This window comes from Pholis gunnellus (genome assembly GCF_910591455.1).
Source record: "Pholis gunnellus genome assembly, chromosome: 8".
Lineage (NCBI taxonomy): Eukaryota > Metazoa > Chordata > Actinopteri > Perciformes > Pholidae > Pholis > Pholis gunnellus.
In genome coordinates, this window is record NC_136534.1 from 21837 (window position 1) to 33137 (window position 11301).

Consider the following 11301-nt stretch of genomic DNA (forward strand, 5'->3'; position numbering starts at 1 on the left):
TCCCATTATCTTATTTTCTCATTGCACAGCTACTGTGCTCCTCAGTTGCTCTGCTTCCAGTGCAGCTTGTTTTAAGTAGAGCTTTTATCCAATCAGATTTCACCTCTGTGTCTCTAGTAAGAAGAGAGGCCCCAGGCCTGCAGACTCACCCAGTTAATCCATGTGCAGGTTAAGTGAATGGGGACGATATTGTTGATTGGCATAGTGTTCAACCAATCAGATCTTTAGTTTGACATTCTTTGACCACCAGAGCGGTCTGCAGGCCTACAGCTACGTCAGCATTAAGTGCAGCTCAGTGTGCGCTGTGATTGGTCAGTGGGCGAGCACGTGACTATTGTGAAACGAAACTTAACTAGCCAGCAGAGCTTAGTTGGAGGAGTAAGAGTTCAAATTGAAAGATATGGAAGAAATTATAAAATTTTTAGGGTTTTGCTTGGTGTAGTTTTTTTTTTTTTTTACCTAGCTTTGTTTTTTCAACACTCAACAGCTGAATAAGGAGGAGAAACGGATTTAGTGTCGGAGTTACTGACAACGTCTTTCTCAAGAAAGACATTTCAGGAAAAGCTGGACATCTAAGAAATGGTCAGTCAACGCCACAGCTGTCAGCCCTGACTCAGCCAGGAAAAGGATTTGTATAGATCTACAACTCAACGAACACATTCGCAGGGAAACAGCTCCACAACCGAGGCACAGTGTGCGGTCTGCATCGGTCGGCGGGCGCCCCGGCGGAGGTGGGATCCCGGCCCCGCTGCAAACCTGCCGCAGCAGACCGGTGAAATACAACTGGGGTGGCTCGACTGTCATCACTGGCTCCATGAATCTAGAAGGACTTCTTACTGGAAGTGAAACGATGTACTAAGAATAAACTCTTTAAGTTTCGGTAAGTGACAAACTGCGTTTTTTTTTTTACATAGTAACGTTACTACTGTTCATCTGTCTATCGTGTCGTTTTTATGAATAGTATTTGAATGGCTTGTGCTCTTATGTGGTGGAATGCGTGGATCCGCTGCAGGTTTGCTGGATGTGTCATAATGAGGTTATTAGGAGGTAATTCAACTGTAGTAGGACCAGCACAGAAGGCCCAGGTATAAAATGCACGGCCCGCCACTGATTAAATTACTGTTACAATGAACTTCCATGGTCAATGTTATGTATATTAAATTCTACCCCAACCTGTGTTATCTCATTAACATTTTTGTTGTCACACAACACACACACCACTCCAAATAAGAAAAATCGACACTGTAAAGTAAAGTATAATTTATTTTTGAGGCTAAATGTACATCCACATTTACATCTTAACAATGGTACAATACTAGGCTGTCAATCGGTCAATATTACACATTACATCTGCAGCCATCTATTAATTTCACTTAATGTATTTAAAATATACTTATACAGTAAAGTAAGTAGCTGCTTTTAATTGAGGCATGACATTTACAAAGGAATGCTGCTCCAAAAATAATGTTGATCAAGCATAATCTGAGCGTAAAACCATTTAAACACACACACAAACCTTCCTCTGTTATACACTGCCTGGCCAAAAAGAAAGTCGCCACCTGGATTTAACTAAGCAAATAGGTACGAGCCTCCTATTGGATAATTTGAGATGTTGAATAAAGAAGAATGTGAACCACACTGCCTCAACATCTGGAGTAAACTAATCAGGAATTTCTGTCCTGGCCCCACAATGGTGGAATGAACTCCCCACTGACGTCAGGACAGCAGAGTCGCTGCCCATCTTTCATCAGGATGAAAACTCACCTCTTCAGTGCTACCCTGAGCCTTCCACTCAGAGTCCAGACCTTAACCCCATTGAGAATCTATGGGATGTGCTGGAGAAGGCTTTGCGCAGCGGTCAGACTCTACCATCATCAATACAAGATCTTGGTGAGAAATTAATGCAACACTGGATGGAAATAAATCTTGTGACATTGCAGAAGCTTATCGAAACAATGCCACAGCGAATGCGTGTCGTAATCAAAGCTAAAGGCGGTCCAACGAAATATTAGAGTGTGTGACCTTTTTTTTTTGGTGGCGACTTTTTTTTTGGCCAGGCAGTGTATTTCTTACTTCTTCTGTGGATGCATCAGCTCCAACATTTTGGGAAAAACATGTATGATATATTTCTGCTGGCAAACAACTGCCAGTCACTTTTACTGTGCACCAATAATGTATTAAAAGAACTTCAAGATAGTATTTCATTAATTTTGATAAAAGTTGCCGTAGAGGTTTGGGTAGGCATTGGGCCCATAGAGCATGAGCCTTAGAGTGATCCTTCTCAGGCTGAACCCATTGAGAGCATGCGTAGTAGAGACGTCCTGCCTGAGCTGTCTGGACTTCCTGTTCCTGTTGGCTCCCACACACGTGAAAAGCATGAAAATAATGGAACAAACATGCAGCCCGCTATCTTGTGCACCCAGAATGAGGCAGATGCCGTGGCCCACCGGGATTTGTAGCGGTATGCCAGATGACCAGCTAGCAAACTGTAGGCTGTGGTAAATATGTGTTGTAACTTCAGACTGAGCAGCAGAAACACTGATGCTGTTATTGCATATTGTTAGGGGAGGGGTTATGCAAATGCTGGCTGCAGTGTGTCAAGCCATGATTTCAGTCCTGAACAGAAAAACGGTGAAAAACAGTTTGATACTCTAAATCCACAATTCAGTTCTAGATAGTTCAATCTTTTTACATGTTTTCATCAAATATTTTCTAACATGTATAATGTGTTTAGAAACAAATCTAAGATCTTACTTTACCAGAAACATTAGTCGTGAAGGGCAGAGGGAGCAGTCTTTTTTAATTACATCTGTACATGTCAAAGCATTCTTTAGAAAATGATCTGCTTCTTCCTGCTATCTTGAACTGCCCGACAAAATGCTACCATCTAACAGTAGAAGTAACATTGGACTATTTAGTAAGGCAAGTGAAGTGATCAGGGTCTCTTAGTCTATCAGTCACATTACCTCTGGTCTTACATGACGCAGCAATCTCATAATCAGGACATTGTAATTAGAAGGCTGCCATCTTTATGAAAACATCCACATCTTAAAATCATTAACCCTTCCAACCTTCCACTAATCTTGTTCATCAGCAATAAACTGAACACATTTTGCGAATAAGGCAATGAGTACTGAGTACTAGCCAGTCAGAGGCTAGTACTCAGAGTAGTCTTCAGTGAATGCGGGTGGGAACAAAATAAATCAAACTACCATAAATAACAGGTTGCATAAGTGCCTATGGCTGTGAAATAGGTTATTTGGCATGCGGATGAGAGGGCACTTCAACATTTCCAAAAAGCTCTCTTACACACCTGTTGCTAGTGTGCCAACTACCCCCCTGCAGATAATTCCACACTGCCCTACCTAACTGACACTGCAAGGAGTCAGGTGTGTGTGTGTGTGTGCGTGCGTGCGTGCGTGCGTGCGTGCGTGCGTGCGTGCGCGCGTTCAGGCAGTCCTTGCCCCCTGTACTGGCACTTGCAGGAAGACATCTGCCTTTTCTAAATCAGTCCCTGGCATGTGACAGTAACTTGGTAAGCGGAGATCGTATCGGTGCCCCGACTTGTCGAAAGCCTTGTCGTTGAGGGAGTACAGCTTCTCTGCAATGTCATTGCGCACAACCAGGGCAAAGATCTTAGCTATGTAGCGATGCCTCGCAAAAAGCAGATAGAGCTTCTTCCTTCTCCACCCCACATATCGGCAGGGGTTATCAGCACACAGGGTCACCTGTGGAGAATGATAACAAAGAGATCAGGATGAAAGGAAACAAGTTGGCCTTCATGTGTGTCAGTTATGGGATAATTCCAGTTACCACAACATGGGTCAAATATTGTAGTTCAGCCTATAACCAAAGTGATTGCTGTGATCGGGGAAAAGATGGACAAAGTTGTAATAAACTGCAATTGTCCTTCAATGGGGACGATGGAATTGAACCCAAATTAAAATTTAAAACAAATACTCACTTGAAGTTGACATTCTAATAATCTAAGTCTAATAATTGATCAAAAGGACCAATAATACTAATACTCATCAACTGGATTTGTTTCCAAAATCAATCAATCAACTAAATCTACTTTGACAGTTTTGTTGGTAAATGAGGCATGGACCTTTAAGAAATGCTATCTCTCCATTGACAAAAACATAGAAAACATAATGCTGCACTAAAAGGATAAAGCAGGTGCTATTCTATATTTTTCTTATTGTCATCAAAGCCAAACCAACAATGTGTAAGCAGGTCATTGATGCTTTCATACTTTCCTTCACTGTCATTTGCTCTCAACTTTAAGCCCATTGGTTCCTACTGAAGACGTAAATCTTGAAAAAAAACAATTAGTACAGATTCATTGAAAGACATTTTTTGGTAATTCCACTGTAGTTTGTAACAAACCTAACTCACTGCAGAAGGAAATAGTGCATCTGTCGGGAAGTATTTTCAGCGGCAGATTAATTTGGTGCCTTAGTGAGTATTTGTGGCAGCAGCATGTGGGATTGATTCAAAAATAAACTACAGTGTGTGTGTGTGTGTTTGTTCATAGTAAAGATGGAAGAAGCCACCTAGTGCAACAATGTGGCTCATTGATGTGTTTTTAATCATTGTTTTTACAACAGTTGGACTTGTCGCAGCAGGTAAAGCACCCGTTAAACTAATATCATTAAGAATGGCTCAAGTCCATTGAGTCCATTCAGGACCCTGGAAGTGGCTCACATTATTTGAATGCAGTCAACATAAATACTAATAATTTACACCTATTCTGTTCCTTTTCATACCATGACATGCCCAAATTGCTGTTGTGAAAAAAATCTATTCAGATCTATGGCACAAAGAAATAAAATACATCAGGAGTTGAATACACACACAATAATTGTTTTTATGAACAATTCATTGTTTCCATGGCATTTGTTGACACGATAAATAAAGAATATAACTGCACATGAAGTTGAGTAAGACATTTTTGTTGGGGTCATAAAAAGAATTGAACCTTAAATTAGGGACAAGCTAAAATACTTGAGCTTGCTGACAGATGGACTGTACTTGTGTAGTTCTTTTCTAGTCTTTCCCAAAGCACTTTACCACTATGTCAACATTCACCCATTCACACACTGATGGCGGGGCTAGGTGCCACCTACCTATCAGACTAACTCATTCACACACCGTAGGCACAGCTACAGGAGCAATTTCGGGGTTAATTGTCTTGCTCAAGGACACATCAACATGGACTAGCCAGGGATCGTACCGCCAATCCTCTGATTTCAGGACGACCCTGCTCTCCATTTCCATTTCTCAGTTATTAATGGCTGAAATGTTTTTTTGCACATGCACCATGCACATGACTAAGATGGACCTGGAAGACACCCTCTTCTGATGGTCTGAGAGAGTCCCACTCCGGTGAATCCAGAAACTGGAAAGGGTAGATGTAATGCAGAAACTCTCCATTAACTGTCACACGGATTCTGTTGGAGAGGGAAGGGGAAGTTGATATTAACAAATTCACTTTCCACTGGGAAACACATAACATAAAAGGCAAGTCAACATCTCACAGGACACAACAACTTCTGCTAAAACATTTAGCAGTGATACTGTATCACAGCAGGTGTGTCTTTTAAAGCTGGGGAAACACCTGCTGTGACATCAGTGTTTGAGGCTGTGACATTAAGTGCAACAAGCTACAAAGTTTAAATCTTTACATCTAGAGGTGTGGAAATTTCTCGATTCTAAGATGCATGCAAATAGGCAGATATAATTAAGTACTATGAATTCTAATATATCAAAAGGCATTACAACTCATCTAACTCATTCTTTATACTTACAATTTGTATGACTTTTTCTTTTATAGGAAACAATAAATAAACCCAAAGGACAGGAACAATAAATTCAAAGGAGAGTATTATAAATTAAACTAATGATTATATAGGTTAACCTACTAAAATCATGCATTTTGGGCTGAATACAACAAGTCTCATCTGTATTTACAACGTAGTTTGAGTCTGTATGTATCGAGAATGAATGTTGCTGTGGTGACAAGTGGCAGCTGACCAAACAACAGAATCCCTAAACCATGAAATTATAAATTGGCATATTTAAACTAAATACACAACAACTTGCCAACGGAGGGGGGAGCCCCTCCTAAGCTTACCCTACAGTAGGCCTACTATCATCATGAATGCAACACCAGCGCCAGCTATTTAACCTAACCGAAGAAAATCATGTTTAAACTTAACAAAGTTATTCTTCCGCACCCAATGCAAGTTCACCTGTATTTGAAGGTAAAGTGTCTCTTAAAATAGTAATACATGCCTAATAGTAATAGTAATAGCAATGTCCACAGGGTGTACGGAGCAGGCTACAGAAACGATGACGCAAGTTTGAATTGAACGCTCCGCATCTGTTGCAGAGGATCCAAACCTGCCGTGAGCACCGTGGACAGCACCGGGAAACAGGCACCAGTTATACCGACAACAGCAAAGAGAAACCCTGAGATCCAATTGTCAATTTGCTGGAATTCCAAACATTAAAGCCGGTAAAACATCATGCTGTGTTACGTGTTAATCTTCTATTGTGATTAAATGTTTAGCCCTGAGCATGGCAAAATGTGTTCATGCAGTTTGGCACAATATCAGTCAAATGATCACCTGCCAGACAAGAGCACCGACAGCTTATCAATAGCGGTTTTTCCCTCTATGGCGAAACAGTGGTCCCTCTCTATGGTGTGGACTTGTCCGTCACAGCAGGCCACTATCTTTCCAAAATGTGTGAGTGACACTCCCAGTTTTTTAAACATACAGTTGTGAAGCTCCTGGAATTCCTTATCGAAGGAGACGCTCCTCAGCCGATAGGCAACATGCAGGACCTGTCCCAAGCACACGCCGAAGAGGGCGAAACTCCACAGGAAAGAGTCCGTGGTGCAGTAGTCCGACCATGCCCACAGAGTGGAGCAGAAGAAGCCCAGAGTCACACAGGTGAATAGATACAGTAGTCCATAAAAGCCACTGCCGCCCATGAAGCCAAATAACAGGAACATATTGGCGAGGTGGAACACAGAGCCCTCCGAAGTGTTTCTCCATTCCTCACATAACGGGTACGAAGCAGCGGCGGCTTTCACCGTCAAGTTCATGTTTTCCAAATCTAGAGGCTCCATGTCTAACGTTTCTAAGGTGCTCAAAACTACCAGCACATTTCCACAAAGTCATCCAGGGTCCCTCAGAGCATATGGGGCTCAAAATAGACTGCATGTAGACTAGCACGTGCAACCCGTCATCCAGTTTGTGAAGCGGACTGAGTTTACGGAAATATGACCGGGAAAGCCTCAATGGAAAAAAATAGAAAAGGAAAGTTTATTAGTCGAGAAAAGAACAATATAGACGAGCCTAAATACTTCTGTGTTACCATAAATGCTTCTGCTTTGAACATATTATAGTATTTTGGGCAATAAAGACAATTGTAGTCATAATTATCCAGATTCTAAGCTAAATGCATGTTGCCTGTAATTATCCAAATGTTTGCACAGTCAGTTGTTCAATTTGAGACTATGGACTGTTTCAACGGAATTGCATTGCTAGGCAACATGTCAATTTATGTCATTCACATACACTGCAGCAGGAACTAAACCGGGACACATTAGTAGTATTAGTTTAAAACTGTGAACCAGTCTATGCCATGCTCTATTCAAAATAATAATAATTTTATTAAGTTAATTCATTTAACATTAATTGTTATAAAGTTAATTCATGTCTGCACATGTGTGTGGTGAAAAATAAAATTAAAAAACAATATAATAAATGAATATAACCATTATGAATAATAAGTGAGTGAGCAGCAGTGCATCTGAGTCAGAGAGTATCAGAGAGCAACTGCACTGATTTCCCCTCATTAATCAGAACTCTGAAGATTTATAAAAGTAAGTGATCGTTTGGGACCAGAATAGCAGGAGCCATCTCTGTGTGCTGGCTCCAGGTGACTGTGACTACTTGCTAGATGGGAGAAAGTGAGTGTGGATGATATATATCTGGGGCAGCAGAGAAGGACAGACAATCCCTGGGCGTATTTCACATCATGTCAGACATAAGGAGCTAGTGCAGAAACAGTTCCATCGGGTCTGGCCCTATATTGTCAGATGAGGGGTAATAAGCAACCAAAGCATTGTGAGGGTCATCAGATGCCAGTATGGAGCTATTTTGATTGAGGACGAGAGATACAATTGCTCCGTTTATCTCCATGTGTCTGCACGTTTGACAACATGCATACGGTTTATATAAAGGTATTTGTCTCCATACATATCACCAGACACCTCACCAGCCTCATGTCCCTAAACAAAAACTCAAGATTCATCACTTGTTACCAAGTGATGAATCCTCTGTTGGATTACCTATAATCCTTTGCTATTGCTAAATGCAGAAACCAATTTACAACAGCAGGTGGCGTAGTTATTTAGAGGGATTTAAGTTTAACACCTTCAACTATATGACACACACCTTTTTTTAAGTCTAAACAGCCTGAGTGCTGAGAAAGCCATAGATGACAAAGTGCCCATGAGCACTAATGTTGGTTTGTCAGTAGGGAATATGGCTTTATTGTCACTGCTGTCCAATCACACGACACCTTCCCCAAAACACATGCCAGAGAGACAGACAGCCATCATTAGTCTCCATCTCCCATGGTGCTATCTGCCAGTGCTCTCTTATTTTTAGCTGTCCCCAAATAGAACAGAGGGTAGCAGTTGGAGGGATTCATTCTGTTACCAGAAGGTCTCAGGTTCCATCTCACAAATGACAGCTATCAGTGTGTGTTGAATTGTCCTGAACACACTAAAACCAGACTGACTCATTTTGAACACTCAATTACTTACACTAACAGAAGAGTTACCTCTTGAACCCTAGGCCTATTTTTAGCCCTGTGCTCGAAAATGTCCTACCCTTACGCAAAGGGGCATATCTCGCTAACTACAAGGTCTATTTGAATAATTTAAATGGCAAAATAACACAAATAAATGTGAGCTTTGTTAATATGTGTACATATCATTGTATATGTTACTGGTAATTGCTGAAACGAATGTTACACACAGCTCAAATTGAGAATTTTCAGGTTCGTTTTGTTTTTGTGCCTAAAAAGCACTTTTATTGATCTTAAATGATGCACAGGCAGGCCTAAACTCTCCCAAATCATATCACAACATGTCAGCAGTCCTTTTAAAAAAAACAATTGGCTTTGATAGAGTGAAGTATGCCTGAGAAATCAATGCCGGTGTACAGGTCAGCTTTGGTCAGCCAACGTCAATTCTGATTTTGGAAGGCGCATATATCGCTGTCTTATTGTACTTTTAAATACTATATATCTATATATTTCACTTCTTTTATCACTAATAGTGTTCAATCTATCTAATACAGCAGTTTGGCATCATTTTGAGAGCCTGGGCCATATGAAAACTTGTAAAATATGGCTCATTTTCGTCAGAATTTCAGTTTTACGTGATGTATTTGAACCTAACACAGCCTGTGATTGGCCGATTTGCGCAATTCCCACAGATTTGAACCTGGAAGAATCTGGGCAGTGCAGTCATTCGTTCTTTGAGTTGTTTACAGAATTTTAAGCCAATAAAATAATCGAAAACTGTGATCCGCCCCCATGGGTCAAACCCATTGGCCACAACTGAAATTATTATTCATTCGTCATAGTACGTCGTAGAAACTCCGTTGTTTTGATGGAGTAAAGAGAGAGAGCAGCCGCAAATGCAGGAAATGGATTAAAAATGTTTCGGGACGATTTTCTTCCAGAAAAACATCTAAAAGTTACGGAGCGTTTCAATGTTTATGATGATGGGCTGAGTTGATATCTGTGGCAGATCAACAGTAACTTTATAACAGTTTAATAGTCGAATAATTTGGAAGCGATAGTTCGATGCAGTTTGTTGTGCTCGTGCTCCTGGATATGAAGTGTGTGTGTGAAAGTGCCGTAGGTCGTGGCTGGGATCGATAACAGTGAACATTGCTCGCCTTCTCCTGGCGAGAAATAGGTGAAATTGTGGTAGTACTTGTAGTACCTTGAAGTACTTTGTGTATATATATATTTTTGAGTGATTAAAATAGGTTACATGGTCCATTTGATCAGAATCTCTTCGTCATGTACGTTTTTGAAATATTTTAAAATATCATTTCATTCGTTCTCAAAAGTGATTTGTACTACATGTGTACACTCTTCGCCCCCCCCCGCTTATCCCCCATTTGGGGCACTCTCGGGTTCAAGAGTAATGTAACAGTACAATAAATAACTAATACATTTAACACAACCAATCATCTTAACAGGCATATGAGATGTTGATGATATTTTATATTTAATGTAACAAATGTATTTTCAATATGTTGAGGTCACACAAATGGGATTTTCCAAAACAATAAATGTACTTTTCACAGTGGTCTTTAAGTTTGGATGTCTTTCTATGTATTTAACTATATTATTATTATAATTGAGGATATAAGATTGGGCATATTTTAGTTCTTGGATGTCATATTAATTTAAACATTTCTATAAATAAATATGTGAAGATAGCATCATTTCTAAATCATACAACCGTAAATTTAAGAAATTTTAAAACTGAACCAACAGTCCAAACATCACAGCTACATAAACAGGCTACACACGGAGGAAAAGCAACACTGCAAGTTTCCATCAGACAATTGTGCTTTTCTTTTAATACATCTTCTGATGCTTCACAATCGTTAATCGATGGACACATTCAGTGCTCTGACTGAATTTATTTTACATCAAGTTGGATGTAGGCTTTCTCAATAAATGTCTTTATTTACAGATTCTAAATAAATAACTTTATATATTATTATTGTTATTACATTATTATCAGCCACATCATTGCACAAAATGAGACTAATAGCCAACAATCTACCGTTAAGTATTACAGTTACGTTAGGTCTATGTATTGTCTCATGTCTTGCAATAAATACAAATATTAAAAAAAAAGAAAAGAAAAAAGAAAATTAGGATTTTCTACTTATGGTGTTGTTTGTTCTCAATCTAAGAGCCAATCAGCTCTTTGATCCGAGGAGCTGATTGGCTCCCATCATGCCCTGGGGCCATGCAGTCGGTGGAGAGCAACCGCAGCATCTGGCTCTTAAATCTGCGGCCGCCTCGCCTCGTGAGGTTATCGTTGCCCACGTTTTCGTGACGTCAGAGCAAGTCGGACGCAAATCTACCCGGCATGCACTGTGCGCCGATCGCCGGTGATCGATTCTGCGCACCCCTGGTTTATGTCGAACGAGCCTATTAAAACATTATTTATTTTGGCGGCATGTC

General features: G+C 40.3%; 1 protein-coding gene across 1 annotated transcript; it reads right to left on the minus strand.

Annotated features, from left to right (window-relative positions):
- Nucleotides 1-1259: 1259 nt before the first annotated feature.
- popdc3 (popeye domain cAMP effector 3) lies at nt 1260-7180 on the minus strand. The gene is made up of 3 exons (XM_079164128.1): nt 6633-7180; nt 5345-5453; nt 1260-3728 (listed from the first exon to the last, which is right to left on the minus strand). The coding sequence occupies exons 1-3, from the start codon at nt 7136-7138 to the stop codon at nt 3450-3452; spliced, it is 894 nt and encodes a 297-aa protein (XP_079020254.1). The 5' UTR covers nt 7139-7180; the 3' UTR covers nt 1260-3449.
- Between the last annotated feature and the right edge of the window lie 4121 nt (nt 7181-11301).

What these genes read in the sequence shown, in the direction of transcription:
- popdc3 (XM_079164128.1), bottom strand. Translation starts at nt 7,138, where the DNA reads ATGGAGCCTCTAGATTTGGAAAACATGAACTTGACGGTGAAAGCCGCC. An exon ending in TCGGTGCTCTTGTCTGGCAG is followed by an intron (nt 5,454 to 6,632) that starts GTGATCATTTGA and finishes CCTCTCCAACAG; the next exon opens with AATCCGTGTGACAGTTAATG. An exon ending in CAGAAGAGGGTGTCTTCCAG is followed by an intron (nt 3,729 to 5,344) that starts GTCCATCTTAGT and finishes CATTCTCCACAG; the next exon opens with GTGACCCTGTGTGCTGATAA.